This window comes from Sitophilus oryzae, unplaced genomic scaffold, assembly GCF_002938485.1.
Source record: "Sitophilus oryzae breed Bouriz unplaced genomic scaffold, Soryzae_2.0 scaffold_942_pilon_pilon, whole genome shotgun sequence".
Lineage (NCBI taxonomy): Eukaryota > Metazoa > Arthropoda > Insecta > Coleoptera > Curculionidae > Sitophilus > Sitophilus oryzae.
This window is the reverse complement of record NW_022147575.1, coordinates 2,364,424-2,391,599: the sequence shown is the minus strand read 5'-3', so window position 1 is coordinate 2,391,599 and position 27,176 is coordinate 2,364,424. Positions and strand designations below refer to the sequence as shown.

At 31.7% G+C, this 27,176-nt stretch overlaps 2 protein-coding genes across 2 annotated transcripts in view; one reads left to right on the top strand and one right to left on the bottom strand.

The window, feature by feature from the left end:
- LOC115891037 (ankyrin repeat and BTB/POZ domain-containing protein 2) overlaps positions 1-27,176 on the bottom strand; it is a 122,093-nt gene that overhangs the window by 43,829 nt on the left and 51,088 nt on the right. Inside the window, exon 10 of the mRNA XM_030911430.1 lies at positions 10,274-10,527. Within this exon, the coding sequence (XP_030767290.1) occupies positions 10,274-10,527 (254 nt within the window). The remainder of the gene's footprint in view (positions 1-10,273; positions 10,528-27,176) is intronic.
- Positions 159-4,372, top strand: LOC115891038 (uncharacterized protein K02A2.6-like). The gene has a single exon (XM_030911432.1). The coding sequence runs from the start codon at positions 532-534 to the stop codon at positions 4,366-4,368; it is 3,837 nt and encodes a 1,278-aa protein (XP_030767292.1). The 5' UTR covers positions 159-531; the 3' UTR covers positions 4,369-4,372.

Genomic DNA, 27,176 nt, shown 5'->3' with positions numbered 1-27,176 from the left:
ATTATTCTTTATTACACTATCGCATTTCATTTTTTTGAAAAAAACAATGTTTGTTAAATTGTAAGACAGCGCCCCCTAGCGTCTACATTCAAAAGCTTACTATTATCAGAGAAGTCTGCTATTATTGTCAATATGGTATAATATAGAGTAACTGTAATATTATCTGATATTATTAGAAAGTGCCCCTCCCTAATAGCTAGAAGGTCAATGGTGGACAGTTGACATTGAACGCTAGATTATTCCTACGCATCCTAATTGTTAAACTCATGTATTATTTTATATTTAAATAATAAACATATATGATTAAACAATAGTAGTTTAAGTCATATTACATGGCGCAGTCGTAGTGGGTAAAAAGTGGAATAATACCAAACAATACAAATTGGCGTGGATTGAAGTTAAAAGTAAATAAAAGTACATGTGGATACATAACCTTTAAGTGGTAAAAAACGGAAAACGAAAAAAAATTGCCCGCCAAATTATTAGAGTCCTTTTGTGGTGAAACAAATAAAGAAAAGTTCAAGAGGAAAAATGGATGTTAGATTACCAGAACCACTTTCCTTTGATGGAAATTTAGCGGAAAATTTTCGAAGATTTAAGCAAAGTTTTGAAATTTATCTAATAGCCAGTGGGAAAAGTGAAAAAGATGACAAGATGAAGATTGCTTTGTTACTAAATCTGATGGGTGAAGAAGGGATAGAAGTCTACAACACATTAAAACTAACAGAGTTACAAAGAGCTAATTTTCAAACAGTACTAAATGAATTGGAGAATTATATGACCCCGAAAAAGAACGTAGTGTATGAAAGGTTTCTATTTTACTCAAGGAAACAAGAAGATGAAGAAACATTCGACCATTTCTATACTGAATTGAAAAAGTTATCAAAAAACTGTGAGTTTGAGCAGTCGACTGATTCAATGATCAGAGATAGGATTGTCTTGGGTATCAAGTCGAGGCAAGTCCAAGAAAAACTACTTAACGTAGACAAGTTAGATCTCAATAAGGCCATTGAGCTCTGTCGAGCATGTGAAATCGCAAAATCCCAAATAAAAAGTGTACAAGGTGCTGAAGCTAAAGTTGAAGTTGTTAAAAACAAAGCGAAGACAGTACAAAGGCATGGCAATACTGAAGAAAAAACATTAATAAGCTGTAAAAGCTGCGGAAAGAAACATGAAAAAAGAAGATGCCCAGCATTTGGCAGAAAGTGCAACAAATGTAGGCGCTATGGACATTTTGAGAAGATGTGTAGAAGCACAATGATGGTGAAGGAGCTACAAGAAAGTAAAGAAGAAGAAGAAGATGAAGAACTCTTAGTATCTGTTGTGACAGTGAGTGAAGTGAAAAGTGAATCGGAGTGGATAGAGACATTAGAATTTGGTAAGCAAAATATTAGATTTAAGGTAGACACAGGGTCTCAGGTTAATTTGATTCCACAACATATACTTAAAAGTATTAAAAATCAAGATATTGCATGGCAAAAAACAAAATTGGTACTTGAAACCTATGGAGGTTTTAAAATAACGCCTATAGGTGTAGTAAAATTAAAATGTAAATTTAGAGATAAGGATTACACAATACAATTTGTTGTTGTAAAAGATAAATCTATGCCTATTTTAAGTCTACAGTCGTCCATGACAATGAATATTTTAAAGAAAATTAATGAAGTTAATTTAGGGTTAGATAAGAACAGTTTTATTAATAATAACAAAGATTTATTTATAGGAATAGGGAAATTTAAAGAACAATGTAAATTAAAAGTAAAAAACAATGCCAGTCCTGTGGCTAAGCCACCCAGAAGGGTTCCTTTATCAATAAAAGACAGGTTGAAAAAACACCTGGATGCTTTAGTTAACAAAGGCATTATTGCTAAACACCAAGGACCGACTGAATGGCTTAGTAACCTAGTTATTATTGAAAAAAGTGACAAAACATTAAGGGTATGTTTAGATCCCAAGAATCTTAACGAAGTATTAGAAAGAGAATATTTTGAGATACCAACCTTAGAAGAAATATGTGTTAAACTTAAAAATAAAAGCTACTTTACTGTACTAGATTTTAAAGATGGGTTTTATCAGGTAGAGTTAGATTTAGAGTCAAGTAAACTGTGTGCTTTTGGAACACCCTTTGGAGTGTATAGATTTCTTCGTCTACCATTTGGGTTAAATTGTGCCCCAGAATATTTTCAAAAATTAAATCAAGAACACTTTGGTGATATTCCGGGAGTGATAGTTTACTTTGACGATATTCTTATAGCGGCTGATACGTCAGAAGAACATGATAAGATATTAACTAGAGTGTTAGAAAGAGCAAAGAAATATAATGTCAAATTTAACAGCTCTAAAATTCAGTATAAAGTAAGAGAGGTAAATTATTTAGGAAATATTTTTGACAGGGAGGGTATGAGGCCTGATAAAAATAAAATTAAAGCAATACAAAATTTGGAACAACCAAATAATAAGAAAGAATTACAAAAACTTCTGGGAATGATTAATTATTTAAGAAGGTATATACCCAACCTGTCAGAGATATCTGCACCACTGCGAATATTATTAAAAAATAACACTGACTGGATATGGACTGATAATCAAACAAAGTGTTTACAAATGTTAAAAAATATTGTTAGTTCAGCTCCAGTATTAGCTAATTTCGATGTAAACAAAGAAATAACAATACAAACAGACTCAAGTCAAAGCGGTGTAGGGTGCGTGTTGTTGCAGGAAAATAGGCCTGTTGCTTTTGGATCACGTGCTCTTACAGATAGTGAAACTCGTTTTAGTCAAATTGAAAAAGAAATGAATGCTATACTATATTCATGCCAGAAATATCACAGTTATATTTACGGTAGGAAGGTTAAAATACTAACTGATCACAAACCCTTAGTATCAATAATGAAAAAAGGTGTTGCAGATGTAAGTTCTCCAAGATTACAAAGAATTAAAGTAAAATTGTTGAAATATGACATTGACGTTCAGTATTTACCAGGAAAAGATATGCTTATAGCAGATCTTCTCTCAAGAAATTATATTAAAGACGATATAGGTAGTGATAATACATTTTTGACAGAAATTGTTCACTCAGTAAATGTAACTGATGATAAATTAAAGGTATTTCAAAGTGAAACGAGTAAAGATTTTGAACTAAAATTATTAAAGGAAATTTGTTTAAAAGGTTGGCCTAAAACAATAACTAAAACACCAAGTCCTATAAGAAAATATTACAACTATAAAACTGACATATATACTTCTAATGATATTATGTTTCTAGGAGATAGAATAATTGTTCCAGAGACTTTAAGGACAGATATGCTTACACAACTTCACGCAAATCATTATGGTATCACTAAGACACAAAAAAGGGCTAAATCTTTATTGTATTGGCCAGGAATAAATGAAGATATTAAGGAATTTATAAAGAAATGTAAGAAATGTGAAGTATATCAAAAGAGTAACATAAAAGAGCCCATGATTTTGAGAAAAATACCTGATTTGCCATTTCAAAAACTAGCAAGTGACATTTTAGAGTGGGGAGGTCAGTCATATATAGTAATTATTGATTATTATTCAAAGTGGATTGAATTAATTTGTTTACAATCAAAAACGTCTAAATCAGTCATTGATGTATTTAAACAAGTTTTTAGCACACATGGAATACCATTAGAAGTGGTATCAGATAACATGCCATTTAATTCATACGAATGTAAAAAATTTGCAAAAGAATGGGGATTTAAATTCTTGACATCGAGTCCAAGATACCCCAAATCAAACGGCCTTGCAGAACGAGCCGTGCAAATTGCTAAGAATATGCTGAGAAAGTGTACTGATATTAGCAATGCTTTATTGGAATATAGAATGACACCTATTTCCGCCTCAGAAAAGTCACCAGCAGAATTATTGTTTAACAGAAAACTACAAACTAAATTGCCGATTAAGACAGAATTATTAATACCTAGCAAAATAAATTATGAAAAGGAAAAAGAAAAGCTAGAACAAAAAAGACAAGAATATAAGAGCTACTATGACAGGTCAGTAAGGGAGAGAAAAGAGTTTGAAGAGGGAGAAAATGTTGTAGTAAAAGAAGGTAGAATATGGGAGCCCGGAAAGATAATCAGAAAATTGGAAGAGCCAAGATCATATATAGTGCAGAAAGAGAATGGAAATGAAATTAGAAGAAACAGTTCCCATTTAAGGCAGTCACTAAATGAAGGAAATTTTAATCAAAACCATGAATTTATTTTAAATGAGGGTGTTGATATTCCAAGTAATGATATTCCAAGCAATGATATAAGTATTAGCATAAATCGGGCAACTGACAAAAGCAGGAGGCCTGTTAAACTGCCTCAGCATTTTAAGGATTTTCATATGTATTAGCTTTACTCTATTCACTAGTAAAAGGGGAAGATGTAATATTATCTGATATTATTAGAAAGTGCCCCTCCCTAATAGCTAGAAGGTCAATGGTGGACAGTTGACATTGAACGCTAGATTATTCCTACGCATCCTAATTGTTAAACTCATGTATTATTTTATATTTAAATAATAAACATATATGATTAAACAATAGTAGTTTAAGTCATATTACAGTAACAAACGCTCTTTTAAACGAGCCCCCGTTTGATGGATTCCGTTCATTCAGTCCGGAGTTATTAATATTTAAATAAAAACAGATCTAACATTCCCCCACCAGTTAATTTTGGTTTGGTTTGGCAGATATGGGAGAATGGTTCTAACAAAAAATATTCAAAATTTACCGAAGATTATGAAGCTATTATTTATAGTACCCGTTATCTAGACAAAATTGTGTAAAAACTCCTTTTTCTTATTTTTTATAGCAGTTTTTATAGCCCTCTACCGGCCGTTCTACCAACTTGAAAATAATTTCCAGCAATTTCTCAAAGCCTCTTTAGTTATAAATATTTTTTCCACAGGCTAATACTTTCCAAGATACAGCCGAGAGCTATTCTTAATGGGACACCCTGTACATATAATTGAACGGACTGTAAGAAGAAGAATACACGAAGTAAATCTTGTGTCAAGAAGGTTAGCTTCGGGACCACAACTTACTTGGTCTGTCGACTAGAATCAAAAGCAAAGGCATAATTTTAAGTAAAAATTACGAAAAAATGCTAGTGACTTCTTCAAAAGCGAATATCTCCGACAAAAATAAACACCATAAAACACACGAAAATGGGACACTCTGTACACTCTTAATAATAGATATTTACGATACAAGTGAGTTAACAGCATCATTAAGATACGCGTGTGAAAGTTGCAGAACGAGTGCGTAGCACGAGTTGTGTAACCACACAAGCAGGGTTGCCATGATTTAAACCGTGATTTAAATCAAGTGATTTTTTTAATTTTAATCATGTGATTTAAATAAAAAAAAGATTTTTATTGAAACTTTATAATAAATCAAAAAATACTGTAAAAGTTATAAAAATGTGTCCTATAAAACTCGAAAAAATATTTCTATGACAGATATAACAGATAATAAATCGAAAAATAATTGTAAATGTTATAAAAATATCAATCTATTCATTCATTAATTTAAATGTTGGACCGATTTTTGAAGTAATTTCGTGTGAATCCATTACACCGCTAAACGCAGGAATTTATTTTAAAATTTATGTATAAGTGACAAAAATTAGCTGTTATACATATCATTCGCAAAGTCTAGTGCAGAACTATGTTCTTCTGATAGAGAGACTATAGGTTTGTTCTCACAGCGTGTTCCCAACATGTTTGTGACTTCTTCCAAACCGGTGTTAATGCGCAGGTCTCATATAATGCAATTTCTTGTCGATTTCAAACTGTCTGTGCGAACAGCGAATCATGAGCGAATCCCCTACTCTTCTTTTTTGATCTAATAATACCACTAATTTTAACTCCTAAGAAGAAAACGAACAGGGAATTAACCAAAGACATCTTTTAATGTTTTTATTTTAATGTTTTTAATGCACACAAGTATTCTAATGGAGTTAACTCGCGTGTATTGTACAATATTTTATCTACGTCTAACTATAAAAAAACTCAATGAATTTTAAAAATTATTGTACTTAACTATACTAATGGTCGGTATTTCTGGTCTTGGGTGCCGGTTTTCATGTGTACGAAGAGTACGGTCAACACGCTTAGTAAAATTAGATGTACTGAATAAAGACTGAAGGCGAGTATTTTCTCAAGCGCATGGAATCTAGCGTCAGATTTAGTAGTTATGTAATAAATACTTCGTATTTTTGCTCACTCCGACTTACTAAATTGCCATAACGCCTCACTCCTATACATGTAAACGCCGACCTAAAGGTTCGCTTGCCAGCAGAGTATACCCATGGAGTATACCTATCCTAAAAATCAATTACCTTAATACGCCTTAATACCTTTATTCAAATAACACCAGGTGTGACAATGAAAATATGACAGTAAATAATACGATGATGTCACTAGTTTAAAAAATGAGCGATTCGGAAAGTATTCCCTCTGACATTTTGAAGAAGAGGCATTCAGAGCCATTTCTGGATTGCTTCCAGCAAGATCGAAACAGAAGAATGAATATACAAGAGTATATTTATACTCTTGTATAAAAGTATTTTTTATACTCTAAGTATGAAAAATGGTGCACCGAAAAAAAAAGCAGACAACTATGGAAATGAAAAGGTACTCATAACATATTATAATAAATAAGTTTTTATGTTTTAATAATTATTATCAATAGAACACTTTATTTGTAGTTATAGTCTGTGAAGCGAATAACTTTGAATTTGACAGTTCCCGCGGGCTTTTCTAGTGTTAATTTTATTAGGTTAGCAACTTCAGGGCCGCAAGTTGCTAACCTAATAAAATTAACACTAGAAAAGCCCGCAATGCCGTCTCTAATAGAACAGTAGCTGAAATCGCACTCCATAGTCAATGTAGATAGTTTTAGCGTTAAGAATAATAATTTAAAAAAATATGTGGTCATCTTTTGACAAGTTTATATTAGTTTATTAATTGTAGTAAACATTATGTGGTGTATGGTGTGAATATTTTATATGTAATTTTTTGGATTATATCCGACACTATTTTTTTCATATGACACAACACTGATGAAGGCTATAATGTTACCCGAAACGTTTTTTTTTAACCAAATAAAAATAATGAAAAACCAAATGAAACCTTAATCAGCGTTTTTCCCGAACCTAAATCACAAGAAAATCAAAAATTTTAGAATAATTTTACATATAAAATGACAGCGATCTTTGTTTCATAGCCATCGCTGACGCCTTTTTTTCTATGATATTGTATTATTTGCAAATATAATTTTTCGAACATTGATACTTGCAAAATATACATATAAATTTTGTGAATGCAAATAATAATACATCACTATTAGTAGGTATTGAATGTTTTCTGTTAAATTAGATCGATTTTCAAACCCAAAAATTTAAAATATATTTTCCATTATCTGATTCATTATTTGTATATTTTAAAACATTTGCTGCATTTGTGTTGTTCATAGTTTATTTGCCAAAGTATTTATTACTATAAATAGGTATATGTATTGTATTTATTAACTGTATATTATGTATATTTCATGTAAACTATATCATTTTTAAAATACAATGTTTATGAATGAACATGTATCAATAACAATGTATCATGAATACATGTTTTCTATGTATTCTACAACATATTTATTAATCCGTAGTATCTAACCAGCGTGACGTCATCAATCGCGCTCCCAGGCTGTTCTATTAGAGACGGCATTGGTCTGATATTTAGAAATGTCAAAAGCTGATGACATTTTCCTTTTGGCAATTATGACATTTTGTGTTGATTTTTGCAAGAAGAGGAAGAACTGTCACTTGTTTTATTATTTTCCTTTTCTATTTCACGAAAGTAAAAAGAGTTACCTATCTGATTCGTTCAGGCACTCAGTTTAAAGAATATCAGTAACTTTTTGACAGAGGGATTTTATATTTGCCATGTTGGTAAAAAATATCGGTCAAAATTCAAAGTTATTCATTTTATAGACTATAGTAGGTATTTAGTGCAAAATAAATGTTTTACAAAATATTTTTTTCTCTTTGGTAGTCATCTAAACAAGGAGGGCGGTAATGAAAATGCGTGAGTTAAGAGCTTCTTAACTCACTGACGTAGATAAAAATTGTTAAACCCATTCTTTTTCGGACTTTTCAGACAGAAAAATACAAACAAATCTCTGTATAATTGAGGTCTGTGCCCTCTATAAAACTCAGTTTGGACCAATCCGCATGTAGTATTTACCTTAATACTTATTTCCATACAACGGAAACAAGAATACGCTCGAATTATTCTACTTACACCTCGACTGCCACCTACCCTAAAACTTTCTTATGTCCATTATATTTACATTAAACTTCCACTAGTTCTGAACTTGTAAAACAAGTTTGTTTAATATAATCGTTTACTTTAGCCAAATCCGTTTTATTTTATTTTTTCGGTGTACCTACATTGTTCTATAACTTTAGAGTTCGTCGACAGTGAAATTATGCTTCATTGTGTCTAGAGCAGCCATTTCAAGATTATATCTGTTGCTTTCTTAAAAAACGTCACTAATTCGTCTGCATGAACTATTATAGTTGAAGCAGTAAAAAATAGAAAGTTTCAAGTGGATGCTGGAGTTTTAACAGGGTTTTAACTAACTAAAAACAAAAAAATATCTTTTTCCATAGTAACTGTTAAAATTGCCTTATATCTATCAAAAATAGTAGATAAAATAGTACTTTAACTGCAAGGGTCGATTAAATGATGCTTTAACAGCAAGGATAGGTTAAAAACTTTATTTCTTCTAGCACGTTTTTTAATTGCATCCATTTTTTTAAATTTTTGTATTCCTTTTCATAAGTTATTCGGGATTTAAATGGAAGTAGTTTGGATATGGCGTTTGTCGCCTAAGCCTGAATATTTGTTGTTAATTTACTTATTTGGTTTTGAGCCATTTCTAGCTCCAATTCAATCAGTAATCGACACGAAAGAGAATTAAAAAATATTGACTCAAAACTGACAACTAAAGAAACAGCTTTATTTATTTGTCAAATTACATAGAAACCAACGCCAACCCAGCACAATATTTTTTTTTACTCGTAATAAATTCCCTGAAATAATAATTTCTGAATATTTTTTAAAACTAACTCGCTATGGAGAAAAATATTGTTTTATACACGACGATAAAATTGCATGTTCGTCTCCCGAAATTAATTCACTCGCGATTTCATCGCTCGTGGCACTTTGTTTACCTATTAGTTTTGTTGAACTGCTAGAATCCATTTTTGCTTTTGATAAGATCAGTTTGTGAAGCTGTGAAGCTATAAAATATTGATTCGGGAGAGTTGAATATTCGGAAAAGTTGAGTTATTGAAAGTTATTGCACCCAACAACCACGTAATTAGGTCCTTCTTTACGCGTTAATATTTTTTCGCAATTTAATTAATTTTCGCAATTTAATTAACATTTGAAATGGTATGAACACAACGCGACGCCCAGTTCGAGATCTTTTTCACTTAATTTTACTTGAGTGTTTTATAGTTTCAATAACTGCACTAGTAAAATACTAAAATACTTAAATATTATGACAAAGTCACGATTTCAATATTATTTTAGTGCGATCAACATCAACTGTAAACGGGAAGGCGTGAAATATACAGGATGAGTCTTAAATAAGTGCAAATACTTTCAGGGGTGGTATATTTCGACCCCAGGAATACGTCTATGAGGTCTTTTTCGCAGAAAAAGATGTTGAAAATCGTGTATTTTCTTTTAAATTTCCCTGTACATTTTTCGAAAACTTTTTAGAACTGCCTGTCCACCGCAAATTTTCCCACGGTATAATTTCTTAATCTCTGATATTACCATAGTTACGGATTTATTCCATGGTTACGGCACTAAAAAGGATGCAAATACAGAAAAAATCCGGTGACTCTCAAAATTTTTTCAAAAAAAATCAATTTTTTTTAAAATTTCAAACTTAAATAACTCGGTTATTTTGAACTTATCTGAAAAATGGTCAAGAGAAAATATTTTTCTTTTATCGAGATCTACCAGCCTTGAAAATATTTGCACTTATTTAAGACTCACCCTGTATAACGAAAATTTCTGATTTCTGTCGTATAGAGCGCTGCAGTCGGAATTTTTTGAAATCAACTGAAATGCATCAAGCCTATAGATAAATGAAACTCCAATATTCCAAAGAAACTCTATATCAGCGATTGTCCAAAAACCAATTAGGTTATTATTTATTAATATTACAAAACTTTACCTGTACGGCATGACCACTAGACTGATCGCTATGCTCCAACTGAGAGCACCTCATGAAATAAAACAAGGTTCTCACTGCTTTAGGGCACAGAGGTATTCTGTTCTGCATTCTACCAATTAGTTCTTGGAGTTCCGTCAAGGATCCTACGCAAGTGGTCATTAGAGATGGTTCTGGTATACTTGACGGTCTGCCTGAGTCTCTGCTTGAGCTCCCTACTGAGGAAACTGATGCCCATCTTGGCAGAGCTAAGGCTCCTGCAAATAAGAGCATTATTTTAAACCTATAATGGCATTTCCATATTTAAAAAAAACGGTTGAGAATGGTTGAATTATCTATGAAAAATAAAATTTAAATAGAAAACTTAAAAAAAGCAAGATCGCAAGATCATTGCATGCTAGGTCTTGGTCTTACAAATCTAACACTATAGTGTAGGAAACAGTGAATTTTTTGGTTAAAATTTTTAGATGGGTTCAATAGATAAAAAAAATTGGCCAAGTGCGAGACGAACTCGCGCACAAAGGCCTCCGTACCATTCATTATCTATACAACATTAGACACTATATTATTATAATTTTTTTCCGATTTAGCTGAAATTTTGAATGCGCGTATAAGTAATTTAAAAAAAAATGAAGAAACACATTACTAAAAATTGTATTAATCAATAATAAATATGTAAAAATATGTAAAATTAAAAAAAAAACGATTAAAAAAAGTCGCCTTGACTAGGATTCGAACCTGCCTTACTACGGCTCCAACGTCATAGCAGCGTAAAGTCCTAACGCTTTAGCCACGCGGCCACCGAGGACTTGAAAGATTCTATGTAAAATTTTTACTTAAAAGATAATGTTTAGTGAAAGCACTTTTTTATTTATAAACATTTGTTTAATTCTGTTTTTGGTATTTGTTCTTATAACGGCAACGTAGATACATTATCTGTAAAAATTTCAACTGTCTAGCTATAACGGTTCATAAGATAGAGCTTTGTGACAGACGGACGGACGGACGGACGGACAGCGAAGTCTTAGTAATAGGGTTCCCGTTTTTACCCTTTGGGTACGGAACCCTAAAAACAGATTCACTTGATTTCCCAGTCATAAATATTTGACATTTATTAAAGTAAATCATTTTATTAAAAGAAATAACAGTCTGGCACATCCCAAGTGGAGAAAAGTCAATCTGGCTGAAAATTTGCGGATGCAAAAATTTGACAGATTATTGATATCCGTAACTCTTATTCAGTGGCGGAAAAGGGGGGGGGGGTAAATAGTATAAATCGAAGCAGATATTTACTTAATTATCAATTATCAGGCCCCAATAATTGTCAATGGCATTTTCTATTTAGGAAATTAAATCAAGGGGTAATTATTTTTTATATATTTTGAGACTGAATTTATTTATTTCAGCTTTTAAGTTATTTTTCAATGGTTTCATTATTTATTTTTACTGAATAAACATTTTAAATTACAACCAATGCACAGCATTACTTGTATTCTGGCTTCACTACTGATGATGAGCAGTGAAGTCTTTAGTATAACGGGGGCCACGGGCCTTAGACAGCGAAGGGGCCCCTCGGATCTTGGAAGACTTACAAAATCGCGATATTTTGTCGCGGTATTTCCCTGGAAACATTTTTAAGAAAAAAATATTTAAAATTTTTGGACGAAAAAAAGTACCTGTCAAGAAAATTTGTACGGCCTAAAAGTCAAATTTAGTGATTATCACAGCCCCTGTGACATAAAGAAAAGACATGTGGCTATCTATTTCAAAAATTAAATTGTTTAAATGTCATATAGTAATGGCGGTACCTGTCATGGAATTGAGCGATTAAAAAATTATCATAAATATTTTTTTTTTCAAATGGAGACCCATTTTTTTATTTCACTAGTGAAAAGGTTTTCCAATTCGTTACGTTTTAACTAGACATATTCCTATACCTAAAATAAATCTTTTTTAAGTTATTTAAGATTTAGTTTGAAAACGTATATTTTTCTTGATTTTATCTAGCTTCTTTTTAGTGTCAAACAGTCAGACAATTTATGTCCATCTGTCAGAAAATTAATTATTTGTATTTCCTATATTATAACTACTGCTGCCTTAAAAGTTTAAAAAGTGTATTTATATAAACATATCTCGTATTTTCGTTATTTAGTGATATCTAATAGTTGATATTTTAATAATATACCGTACGATAAAAAAAACCATTTATTTTAGGTACAGGAACATGTAAAGTCAAAAAGTAACAAATTTTAAAAACGAAAGTAATGAAAGCCTTTTCACGAGTGAAATAAAAAAAGTGGATTTCCATTTCCAACAAAAAAAAATGATTTATGATAATTTTTATATATATAATATATATAATCGCTCAATTCCATGACAGCTGCGGCCATTATTATATGACATTGGGACAATTTAATTTTTGACATAGATAACCACATGTCTTCTCTTTATGGTACAGTGGCTGTGGCAATCATTAAATTTGACGTTTAGGCTATATACATATTTTTGACAGGCAGTTTTTTCCTCTAAAAATTATAATTTTTTTTCTCAAAAACGGTTGACGTTAGGTATAGAGTGTTTAATATCAAAATTCATAAAATTTTACAGAGAATATAAGTATGTAATAAAAAGTGGGGTCACCTATTTAAAATAAAAAAGTTGCAGTCAACTTGCGGTACTTCCGAAAGTACCGCCATATTGAAAATATTTTTAATCGATAGATATCATTGTAAAACAATGATATGCACCAATGCACAAATCTCGTATCTAGATATTGTAGTTCTCTAGAAACTTCTAACACAAGCTCAGCCTGGGACATCCTGTATAAATACTTGAATTTTGCTAACCATTCGGTTGACACAACCAACCTCATTCAATTTTTACAAAATGTGCATTAGAAGTATATCATTATCTAAACAGACCGGGGGCCACATTTAGCTTCGCCGCCCCGGGCCCCCGACAGGCTTAGTCCGCCACTGCTCTTATTTTCCCATGCTTGAAATTTAACGATAATCGAACTAACTATAATCAAAAGCAAATCCGGTTGATTTACGAAATTGGCAAATAATGAGCCTGGCAGCACTTTGAAAATTGAAAAAATTACAAAATATTGGCCCTTATTTTCCTGGATTTGAAAATTCGACATAATAAATAATACAATAATTTCAGAAAAAATACACGTCTGGCTGTGATTTACAATCGCGAAAGCCCCGCCAGAAAGGAGGAAAGGATGTGAAAGGACACTCTTCAATTTCGTGATGGTTAACTAAGTTTGTAAACTATTTTATAATTCTTCTCCATTGCGTTCTATTGTGTGCTGCTTCCTCCCACTGATTCGACATGCTTATCCCCTTTAAGTTTTCATGGAAAATATACCTTTTAAGTTGTCCACCCGGTTTCCTCTTACCGTCTACAAGCTCACCGTAAAGAAGAAATGACTGTTATAAACCTTGTCTTTTAATTTCCAGAATGCTCTTGAGGCACTGCTACTAGGCTACTTGCACGTACTTTAATTTTCACCTGAAAACTACTTAAAGACCTTTATAAATACAACACGTAGCACCCCCACGATGTTATTTCCAAAAAGAATTGCAAATTATTTCATAATTTCGATTATAAACTTCACCCGGGACCTTTAAATTTGACGTCACACGAAAACGTTACACCATTGGTTGTGACGTCACGAGGTACGATTTCGGTAAGGCAGTTTACCACAAGCGAATAAAGTCTGCCATTCTACTGAAATATTCGGAAATTTCAGCAACAAAAAAGCAAAGAACCACTTATCAAAAATCACGCGTGCAACTAAGTAAAACTCAAAATCACGAAAAAATGGTTCAAATAAAAAAAATAACCTGAACAGCCCAGTTTGGTCCGAGCAACTGAGTAGACATCATAGACTTTATTCGCTAAATCATTTTACTGCCATTTTACAAAAGTCTTTACATTTTACGTTATTCATAGGTACTATTAGTAATAATACACAAATTTTAATATATTTATTGCTTTCAAGTTATGTAGTTGGTCATATTGTGAAGGGGATTGGCTAGATTCATTATTATACCGTATGATCGAAAAAAAAACGGCGTCCAGTTGGCTTGTAAATGACTGTCGATGATATTCCTCTCAGTCTTTTTTCGATGTCATTTTATATAGTTTTTATGTCATTTTATATATAGAATTATATGGGGAATGTCATCGATCGTCATTTCCAAACAAACAGGATGCCGTTGTTTTTCGATCATACGGTATATATGTATATACACGTTTATAACATATATATTTACATTATTTTTTATTTAATTATACATTATACACACATTAATAAATAAATAATTGTCTTGATGATCAGTTCACTGTGACTGTTAAATAAATTTTGCATTATCGGCTTAGATATTCTAATATTATAAAGGTGAGACTATAAAATACAAAATTGTATATGCATTACTCAAAAATAAACGATATATTAGTTTAATAAACGTTTTAATAAATATTTTTTATCGTCTAGGTACAATTATTTTTGATGCTACACCATTGGAGAATTTCGAGTGGTGACAATTGGCCTCGCTTTCAGCTGCCGTGTTACCTGTCCCCCAAAAAATATACCTAGCTAGAAAAAGAATGGTCTCTGCCATACTGAAAAATGGTCCTACAGAAGTGGCGCCATCTATTGAGTAGGGCTTGTTTTAAATGGATCGAAGCGCGGGCTTTTTAAATGAACTGAATTTATTGAATTTTACTCTAAAATAATTAAATTTGATTATTAAATCTTATTTTTTACACAAATTCAACAATACTAATAACAAGTATCGTTGTGATGTGTAACAGTATAATTTATACAATTATTAAATAAAATTAAAGCCAAACATGTGTAAATATTATTTATTATTGAAAGTTTTTTATTTATAAGTCAAATATTTAAACATCGTTTATTATAATAAAACAAGACCAACGTAATACGCCCAAAGTTTTGTAAATGAAGTAAATATAAATAGGTACTTAAATGATGGCAAAAATAAAAGACTTACATTATATTTTTAGGGCCACAAACAAAAGGAATTGTCTAATTAAAACACATAACAAATTATAGTTTGAAAAACGTTTTGATAATCATTTGATAATATCATGGCTGGGAAACTCAAATGGAAATGACAGTTCATTAAAAATAGTTTTTCCTCCAAGATGCAGAGGCGCAAAATATTAAAACTGTCAATATTAACAATGCAAATGTCAATATCTGACAATAATAAAATTTGATTTTTAACTGTCACTCAGAGACGCTTTTGTTGTGATTTTACGGTTTGATTTCATTTTGATTTGTCGAATTATTGTAAAATTAAATTCCTTCAGATTTTTTGCCAGTATTCTGTTTTAGACAATGTTTTTTAAAAATGGTGGGACAATTTGTGTTTTGTAATAACTTTTAATTATTTTTTATAGTGGAGTTTAATTGTTGTACACCTGGTTTCCGAAGGATACAATGGTAAGTAAATTAAACATATCTACTTACAGTTATAGATTTTTTAAATTAGTACTGCTAATAAATGCTACTTGCAGAGCAGTTATTTAATTTTTTTTACGGTGCATGTAAGGAATTAAGGACGCGCGTTTTATATTAGCATGATCAGCAGATGATTACATCTGATTTAATTTGTTTTTATTATTTCAGGTCCCAAACGGAAACAAACTGGGAATCTTGCCTACACCAAAATTATATACCTAGCCGTTTCCAATTCACTTCAAAGGGAGGAAAATTATGTAAAACTGCCTGCTATTTGTTGAAAACCGCCAAAGATTAAATTATAACTGTAACAACTTAATATATACTATTTCTAGTATTTTTAATATATTTTTTAATTAATATCCGACATATAGGAACACTTTGTATGCTTTTAATTCAGTTGATTTATCGTTTATAATATGTTCGACCTAATTAAAAGCACACAAAGTGTTCTTACATGTATGTCTAAATTTATTTTAAATTAACTAAAACAACCCCCCTTCCCCGCACCCCTCTCTTCCTTTAGTATTTCTTCCTCCGTCTACCAGAGGCGCCCTTGTATAATAAAATTGAAATGTATTATAAGTTGCTTATCTATTTAATAGTATAAGTCTTTTATCTATGGATAATATTATGATGGGCGCTATGACAACGACAATATTTTTTGAGAATTTAACAATAGTATGACAATGGCCGTTGGGAACTATGGAAACTACAAAAAAATTCTGATTTAACGCCATCTGGCAATAACTAGTAGCAACTTCTTAACCTAAAAATTAATTGCACTACCACCTAGCGCCTAAGGTTGGAACTATTTTATTTGAAATTTCCGTGGAAACGGTGGAACCGCTTTTGCTATTTTACTTTCTCGCCCCTGCTGTCCCCTCTCTTTCCTTGTCTAAGCATATTCCTTATTTTCCTATTGTTTTATATTTGTATTTCTCAACTAACCCAAAAATAAATTTATAATTTAACTATGCTTTTCAAATTTAAATAAATACTTACATTAAATGGTTTTCACAAAGGTAGATATAGATTTTTGAAGAACTTAAGGCTGGCGTCTTATTTTCTAGAGCCAGATTTTCGCTGTTTCTCTTCGATAGACCAATGTTAAATGTTTTTCCAGTAGTGGAAAGTGTCGTACTTTTGCAACCTGGTACTACAGTATCGATAAATCATTTTGCATTCGAAAATTAGTAAAAAACCTCGCCGAAAATCGTAACTCAATAGAATGTCAAAACAAAATAATACCTCGTGACGTCACATCGTAAGCGAGGTTAAAGCCGACGTTTTAGCGGGCTTCTCATCAATTTGAATTTTAACTATTTATTACGGCGTTAATGCACCAGATATTTTAAAAATATTTTGCAGAGGTGCTTTTTGGGTCGAAATGATCATTTTAAGACAATAAAAAAATAACCGCTGTATTTCAGAGTCGATATAGGCCTTTTTCGAAATCAAACTGCCAAGGTAATTGAATTCCTCTACATACTCCAATAGTTCTTCTCCGATTTTTATAGCATTGTTATAATTTTCCGGGAGAGGGCACATGATTTTAGTTTTATCCAGGCCCAAATCCTCGTATACCCAGGTATATCTGTCCAGCATTTCATAAACAAGCCTAATTTCATTTTAATTATAACTGTTTATTACTTATTTTATTTAAGAATAGAAATACATTTAATTTCTAGGCATTACTATTAGAACTTGCTAAACTAAATTATTTACACCAAATCTGTGTTGATACTTTATCTATTTTTATTTTCTCAATTCCGAATTCAATGTTTCTACACCGATTATTTTGCTAACAGACGCAAACTTTCTTTCGATATACAACTTTCTTTATATGTACATTACAACTTTCCCGTTTCTAGAAGTCCTATACAAATCTCTATAATATGTACCTTAAAATTCTATTCGAGACTGAATAGAATTTGTGTTGCAAGGTAAAAAATAAAAAAAAATGTTCGTAGCTATAAAAAAAGTTTAAAATACATTTACATGGGAATTACGTATCTTGGGAGTTTGTAATTAGTTTGGGGAATGCCATTATTTTGAAAAATTCGTAAAGTCTTATTAAAAACTTCTTAACTTTAAGGAGATTGTGTTTTAAGTTGTTAAAATTGTCTCATTTAAGTTGAGAAATAATGAAAAATTGTGTTTATAGATTAGTTTATGATTTTTAAAATTTTATAATTAATTGATATTTAAAAAAAATCGTTACTATAACTATCTTTAAACTTCATATTAACATGTATACAATTTGTAGACAAAGGTAAAGTAAACAATCAAAGTAAACAAACAAACAAACAAAAGAGAATAAAAAAACATTATACAAATTACATTGTCAGTCTTATTGTTTAAAATAAACATTTATAAATGTTTACAATGTCAAAGAATAAAAAAATAAAAATAAGATTCAAAATTATTTAGTAAGTTTATAGTAAATATCAATGTCCCCTAACTAAATTTATTTCGATGTCATTAGTAAATAAAGCAATAGCAAACATTAGACCAGTGTTTACAAGATCAAATTCGATTATCAAAATATAAGTTATTTACGGCGTAGAAAACCTTATCTAGTAAATAAGATTTCAATGTTTTGCGAAATGAAGAAAATTATGTTACGGATCTGATTTCAAAGGGCAGGTGATTGTGCATTTTTTTAACTAACTCTGAGCGTGGGGTAGGTAGATAAAGATCTTGCTCCGCGTTCCTGAGTGGATAAGTGTGAGATGGCCTTTCTTGAGAAGCTGATACATGCTTACGTATTAGGCAAACGGATTCAAATATAAACAAGGAAGGAAGAGTTAATATTTTTAATTTTTTAAAAAAGTCCTGGCAATGAGTTCTGCTGTTTAGTCCCAGTGAATATCGAACAGCTCTCTTCCCTGAAGCTTGAAAATGCGGTCAAATTGCGTCGCACAACACGGCATATCTGAGGTGCGACTCAAAAATTGCATAATAAACAGTTCTAGCCACTGACACGTTAAGCTCCTTAGAAACAGATCTTAATGCAAAACAGGCAGAGCTTAATTTTTTCGAAAAAGCGTCGATATGCATGTCCCATTTCAGAAAATTGTCTACAACAAGCCCTAAGAATTTTACAGATTTTACGACGTCAATGGTGGTGTTACAAGTTAAGTACAAGAGGCTGAAGCGAGTTTTTATACGACAAAGCTTTAGTTTTAGAAATGTTGAGACTCAGGAGGTTCGAATCACACCAAGACCTAAAAAGAGTTTTTTTTTAATACCTCAGGGCCCTGTTGGACGAAAATTACTAAATTTGGTACACGTTGTTTTACCATAAAATTACATTTTTTGATGCTATTAACTTTTTTATTTTAATCAATGGCGCCCCTACGGTATTTAAACTAAATATTATTGAAGAAAAAAATGGCACGCCACTGTTTTTTTTAATAAAAATTATTTTTAAAATCTACATTAAATTTGGAACAACTTTATCTCTTGACTTTTTTTCGTACGACGCCACGCACCGCTTTCGCGTAAAAAAATAAAAACCATTTTCATACATGACCAAATCGCTAAAATTTTAATGTAAATTTTCATAGCAAAATTTAAAAAACGGCAATTTAGGTTTTTGGACATTTTGGTTCGCACTTAAGTAATAAAAACAAGATTTTGGAAAATAAAAAATTATTTTAAACTTAAGTTTGCCGTTTTAAAAAATAAATTTCTTGCAGTTTCTAGGTATATAATAAAATTATATAAGAGTTTCTTGCCTTGAACTGCTAATATAGAAATTAATTCCACGCTGTGCTCGACATAATGTGGATCAACCTGTTCTCACTACCGGTTTCGGGGCCCTACCCCATCATCAGGTGAGCGTGGGTATTTCCACAATATTTCGAGCACAGCGCAGAGTATATAAACACGACTTGTCGTAAAGTAGCGGTAAGATATTAAGTCCCGCATCGCGAGATAGCGGCCTGCGTGCAATTTTCGTACCACCGAGGCACAACTATCGATAGTAAATAAATAAAATATTGTGGAAATACCCAAGCTCACCTGATGATGGGGTAGGGCCCCGAAACCGTTAGTGAGAGCAGGTTGATCCACATTATGTCGAGCACAGCGTGGAATTAATTTCTATATTAGCAGTTCAAGGCAAGAAACTCTTATATAATTTTATTATATACCTAGAAACTGCAAGAAATTTATTTTCCATTATATAATTTGGGCTAGCCGAAAAAAGCCTTTATTTACTATCGATAGTTGTGCCTCGGTGGTACGAAAGTACTACCATTGCACGCAGGCCGCTATCTCGCGATGCGGGACTTAATATCTTACCGCTACTTTACGACAAGTCGTGTTTATATACTCTGCGCTGTGCTCGACATATTGTGGAAATACCCAAGCTCACCTGATGATGGGGTAGGGCCCCGAAACCGGTAGTGAGAGCAGGTTGATCCACATTATGTCGAGCACAGCGTGGAATTAATTTCTATATTAGCAGTTCAAGGCAAGAAACTCTTATATAATTTTATTATATTCTAATTATAGTAAAAATTGCAAAAAGTACTGATAGATCAAACAATAATTCATTAAAGTGGCCATCAGTAATCTAACTTAATTTTCATTTCTTTACGTTTAATCTTAAAGCTCAGCCAACCCAAATATTGACTTCCTGTCATTCAAAAAAAGCTTTTAAACCAATTACATTCATTATTCAACAAAGAATTTCTTTTAAAATACAATCAAATTAATTATCAAACTTATTAAACCCCGAAATTCTGTTTTGGCAGCTCTCCACTCCTTTTTTGTGTCCTAAAGAATTTAAATTGAAAAAAGAGAAGATGTAAAAAAAATAAAAGAACAGAGAAGAGAATAACACAATTTAAAACCTACCGGATTTAACCCCATAATGGAAAAAACAAACGAAAACAAGGTGAAGCTCTCCCTTGTCATTGAGAGAGAAAATCCCTATTTACTAAATTAGACTTGGAGAATGGCGTTAAAAGAAACTATCGCGGCCGTGTCATTAAACTAATAATAGTATTTTTTTATTCTACTACCTTACTAGAAAATGTAATTTACTCAGTGGCGGCTTATGAGGTAACGCCACAGAGTCGTGATGGGCATTAAGATTCTTTTTAGTGAATCGAGTATAGCAATAACTTGACTCGAAATACAACGTATGTAGTACCAAATTATTCGTAAAAACCTGCTTTTTCCAAATGTGCTAATGAGCCAACCTTACGCTGGCGCTGTCTTACAATTTAAAAAACATTGTTTTTTCAAAAAAAAATATATTCAATAGTTTGTGTAATTTTAGTTGATAGCAAAGAGGAATGCCACATGTATTAATATAGATCATACCAAATAAATTTTTAGTAACTAGTGATTAAGCTTGACCGGCACAGCGTTGATCACTTTTACATATTTTCTTTTAATCAGAATATTTTAGGAAACAAAAGTAAATTAATTATAAATATATGAACAGTTAATATTTGCATCAACAAAACTCACCTCCTTAACAACATTTAAGGAACATAAAGGTCCATTACTACCGCTTTCCCGTTCAAAATATTCTAATAAGGTTGCGATGAGTTTTTTGCCAAGAGCCTATTAAGCTATCTTGTACAGGGTGGGTCAAATTGGACGCTTTTAAAGGGAAACACCCTTTTCTATAGAGACGAAAACTAATATCGGTATCTGGAGCTCAATTTTCATCAAAAACATGATGCTAAAAACCGCACATCGATATCGTTTACCGTTTCGGAGTTACGGGGTGTTTTTCAAAAATGTGCATTTTTAAAAAATCGCTAAAACTTTTTTGCTATGGAAAATTTTGTATTTTTAGGAAATCATTACCAAAGCACCTTTTTACGTAGAATTGACTGGTTTATGTATATTTTTTTTTAAATTGATAATTTAAGAATTATCAACAAAAAATTTGATTTTTTATATGAAACACCCTATATATTTTTAATTAGTTGAAAAGGATTTAAAATTACCTTTCCAAAAATATAGCATACTTCATATTTTGCTCAATTCCTCTTCGAGATATAGAGTTTTTAAAAATTCGCCCACTTTGTAGTAGGCTGTGAACGACGCTGGCTGTAATGCAAAAAATTCTAGCTGTGAGCAGCAATTAAAACTAAAATAATATTTATAATGTGAGATGTAGAATTTTATAACAATTTAAACCATATTTAACAACATCAACATATTTAAACTATATCTAACTAATAACAATAAAAATTAATAGCCAACCAAGACATGAGATTTTGCTACAGGTGTTCGACATGTCGACCGTCTTCTGTTATGGACCGACGGGACCGTTTTTGAACATTTCTCGCGGAATTCAGTAACTCAGTGAGGGTAAAAGATACCCTCGCCTAATTATTATTTAGATTATACGGGCAATTTTAAAATAAGAACCTTTATTCTTCCGCAAAGATAAAAAATCAACTAAGGATAACAGGCACTAAGTCCGGCGGCCTCGACGGCCAACGGCTGGGATCTTGGTTAGCTATTCCATTATTCACGAAATTGGCTGCAAAAATTTGCTGAAAACTTCAGCGTTCTGAGGCGATGCCTCATCTTGCTGGAAAAATATGATTTCGAGTTCCATTAGGGGCAGATCATCAATAAGGGGTTCAAAGCCTACTAGTTAAAAGTGACGAACTTATAAAAATTCTGTATTTCGAAGGGGACTATAACAAAATATCAAGAAGTGTACTATATATATTTTTGGAAAGGTAATTTTAAGTTCTTTTCACTTAATTAAAAATATACAGGGTGTCCCCAATAAAAATCCTGTACACCCTGTACACTTCTCAGTAAAAGAGGTTCTAAAAAGAACAATGTTCGACTGCAAGGTCTGATAGTAAAAAAAATAAACTAAAAGTATCACAAAACACTTATTAATTTAAACCAAAAACTTGTAATACAAAACTAAAGTGTCAAAACGAATAACAATGTCAGGAAATAAATAAATAAATGTGGCAACTTGGTATTTTGTACAGCAGAGCTACCATCATAATTTCCAGCGGGAAATTTAAATTTAGTTAGTCAGCCTGGCACCAAATATGTGCATGGTTGGCAACAACGAATTTGAAAATCGCGTCCTCAATTACGTAACTAAATGTTTAATTGGTATACTCTGTTTTTTTTCTCAGGTAAGATTTCGACAGACGATGACAGAAGAAAAGCAGATGACGTCCCATACCAATCTATTTATTTTACTAAAAAAAGTTTCTAATCATTTTTAAGTTATCTATGGATGGGTTTAAATATAAATCCGTCATACGTCGTGTCTTGTTGTTTTTAACCAGTTTTATTGGTTTATTTAAAAAATGACAGATCGTATTTCAATTTTATTGGTTTGACGGAACGATGAACGATAAACGGACGCCGATGCGTATGAACTCGCCTTTAGATTTTTGTCATTTTTGACGCATGTCAAAGTCTTCCCAAATTATAGGTTATAATTTTGTGTCAACTTTTGTTAAATACCCTGCGTTTTGGAAGATGATGCATTTTGATTCGTATTATTACGTGTGTTTTGTGTCTTTTGAAGTCAAGTGGAGGAAAAATCGAGTGAAAATTAACTGTAGACCCAGAGCATAGTTTATGGTTAATACTCGCTGCCCAGGCAGAAAGTCTTATACACCAATGAAGTTGCCATCGTTAAAGTTTGTATACCATCTCGTCGTAGATAAGTGCATCTCGTATATGATAGAAGGATCAAACTAAACACATACTAAAAACTGGAGTAGCTGTAAAATATCGACATCACACGATAGGTAAATAATGGATTTTAGTACTGCAGAAAAATAATGTCAAAAGGTACTGGTTTAAAAAAATTAAGATTAAAGTTAATTAATCAACCTTTAAGGTATAAAATTTGGTAGGTGTTATTATTAATAAAATAGTTTGTTTTATTTACCTATGTTGTTTTATTTATTCCTGTGGAATATTACAAATTTGTATTTGTACATAAGTTATATTGATAAATATAATCATAAATGCGGGTAGTTTCATAAAGCTTGAAAGTAAATAATAGTTCTTTTTTATATTTTTTTGGTATGTAGTGTCTTGTTCTTGTTTGTTTTGTATTAACACATACCGTTTTTATTAAATAAAATAACTCGATTACATTTTTTCAGTTTTATACAGTTAATCACTTGTCATCTTGTTAATCAAATTTTAAATATTTCCTGTTATGCGTTCCAGTTGTACCAACTTATTTCTTTGTAAAATAAAATAAACTACTTTGAAATTAAAATGACAGACACATCTATCACTGTCAAGGATCTTCTCGTTGGACAGACTATATCGCGTATAGAAAATGAATTTTTTCAGTGGCGAGTTGTGAGGTAGAGTCACAGAATAGTGATGGGCATTACGGTTCCTTTTAGTGAATCGAATCACACGATTGAATTTGTCATATTATTGTATCGACTCATACGATTTGAACAAACTACCGGGTGTTTTTTAAAAGTGGCTCGCCCCTAAAACATTTTATTTTCTACGCATTTTTTACAGGACCTCGTAACCACGCTTAATGCGTAATAATACTGTTAAATCTGAATTGCGGTCATCGGTTGTCCAAATTTGCTTAGCCGGGCAACTAACACAATTTCGAACGCGTTCAATGGCAAGATCTTGCCCGGGCAGGACATTAATAATTATGGTGAACTTTTGATTGGAGCGGCTCTTAATTGGATGGTATACACTCTAACCGGAAAATTATTTAATTAAGATGTACAGGGTGGGTCAAATTGGACACTTTTAAAAGGAAACATCCTGTTCTAAAGGAAATAGACGAATCTCTTATATCTAATATCGGTGTCTGGAGCTCAAATTTTATCAAAAACATGATGGACATCGATATCTGTTACCGTTTCGGAGTTTTTCAAAAATATTAATTTTTAACAAATCGCTGTAACTTTTTTGCTCTAGAAAATTTTTAATGAAAACATTTCCAATTCATTTTTTACGTAGAATTTAATGGTTTAAATATAATATTTTTAAAATTAATAACTTAAGCGTTAACAACAGAAAAAATGATTTTTTATTTGGGCACCCTGTATATTTTTAATTCATTGAAAAGAGCTTAAAATTGCCTTTCCAAAAATATAGCACACTTGATATTTTGTTCGAGTTCGAAATACAGAATTTGTAGTAAGAAATTATAGTACTAGAGCTAGCAACGTCGGGAAAACAAGTATTTTAAAACGTCTGGCTCTTTGATATATCTTTTATTATGCTCTCTGGAACAGCGTGCACGCCGTCTGACTGCTAATACACGTTGCGTTTACTACTGCGCACCCAAAGAAAATCCTCTATTTTTTACTTAGCGCTTTAAATTCTAGTCAATTCTAGTATTGAATAAAAACCGAGCAAGTCTCCATTAGCTCGGTGCGTAGAGCTTTCGCCTGTGAAGCGAAGGTCACTGGTTCGATGGGGGTGCAACTTTTTTTTTTTTTTTCGTTTATATTCTGATAGTAAAGTAATAAATATTTGCTGACACTAATATTAAATAAAAATATTTAATTCAATTGTAATAATTAGATTGTAATGATTTAAACATAATGTCTAAAAATAAAACTAAAAATGTTGGCCGTAATTTTTTCTTGCCTCATTCATAAAAATATTTAATTCTTTTATAATTTCATTTTAAAGATTTAAACATAATATATAAAAATTCACATTTTAATGCTTTATTAACGTAATTTCTGCCTGTCTTTCTTCAAAATATTTTTTTCAGCTGTTGTTTATTAATTTAATAATCATTTTAATAATACTTTTTTAACAGATTGTTATCTAAAAGCTACACAAGTTTATTTTCAGTTCAGTTTGTTAAGATAACGATGGAAAACAAAATTATCTGGTTAAATAAAATAAAATAAAATAGTAATACTTTTTAAACAAGATTGATTAATGTTAATTTGTAGAAAATGCGCAAATCTATGGGTAGAACATTAAATTACCTAAAAAACTAGCAAAGTAATGTGAAAAAACGCATCATTGTATCTCCACTCATAAACGAGAAATCCCAAAAAACGCTCGAAAATGAGACACCCTGTACCCATGTGATGCGCAGTAGTACCTAGTAACCTAACCTACCGGTGCGGCGCAGCAGCCAGACCATCCTAAACCTATCTAATAATTAATTACCACAATAATCCTTCAAAACAAATGAAAGTATCAAATTCTACTTATATACACTACGGATCATAAACCCATAAACGCCATCCGTTCTGGTGATAAAGAAAAAATAAATATTTAATACTTTATTATCAGAATATAAACGAAACAAAAAAAAAAGTTGCATCCCCAGCCGGTATCGAACCACTGACCTTCGCTTCATACCATAGGCGAAAGCTCTACCCGCCGAGCTAATGGAGACTTGCTCGGTTTTTATTCATTACTAGAATTTAAAGCGCTAAGTAAAAAATATAGGATCTTCTTTGGATGCGCAGTAGTGAACGCAACATGTATCGGCAGCCAGACGGCCTGCACGCTGTTCCAGAGAGCCAGCCTATATCAAAGAGCCAGACGTCTTAAAATACTTTCTCGAAAACGTTGCTAGCTCTTAGACTATTAGTAGGCTTTAGGATACACTTCGCACCAAAAGAGGTTCTAAAAAGAACAATGTTCGACTGCAAGATCTGCTAGTAAAAAGTTTTAAGCTTAAACCAACTTAAACTATCACAACACAATTCATTTAAACCAAAAACTCGTACTACAAAACTAAAGTGTCAAAACGAATGACAATTTCAGAAAATAAATAAACAAATGTGGCAATTTGACATTTTTTACGGTAGTCAGCCTGGCTCTGAATATGTCCATGGTTGGTAACAATGAATTTAAAAATCGCGCCCTCGATTACGTAACTGAAAGTTTAATCTGTATCGGTTATAGATTCGAGATTCTGCGATCTACTTTTCTAAAAGGAAAATAAAAAAAATAATTACAATGCGTAAAAAAGTACGTATTGTAATCCCAAAACATTTTCCGATGCACGTCATCAATCATATCGACTGAAGTCTATAAACATGACTAAATGAAATTTTGCCAAAAATATTTCAATTTGTTGTATAATTTAAGATACCGAGCAGCTCTTCATTTTAATTGCTGGAGCAAATGATCGTAACAGATATTTTGTTTAGATTAAAGCTGCCAAAATTAGTTTAAACCGAATTTTATTATCGCTATGTTGGTGACATTGCGCCGTGTTCAGCAATGTTGTCCTTTATTATTTGACAATTATCTTAGTATTAGTCATTATTTTGTACAATATTGTGTTGTTGTTGAATCTTTGTGAGGAATTCTCGTTTTTTGCCTATTTTCAAACTCCTTTTTTAAAAACTGCACTTTTAAACACGAGGGGTTCTTTTAAGAACTAAATTTTTTGAGAGTTTTTGTATTACA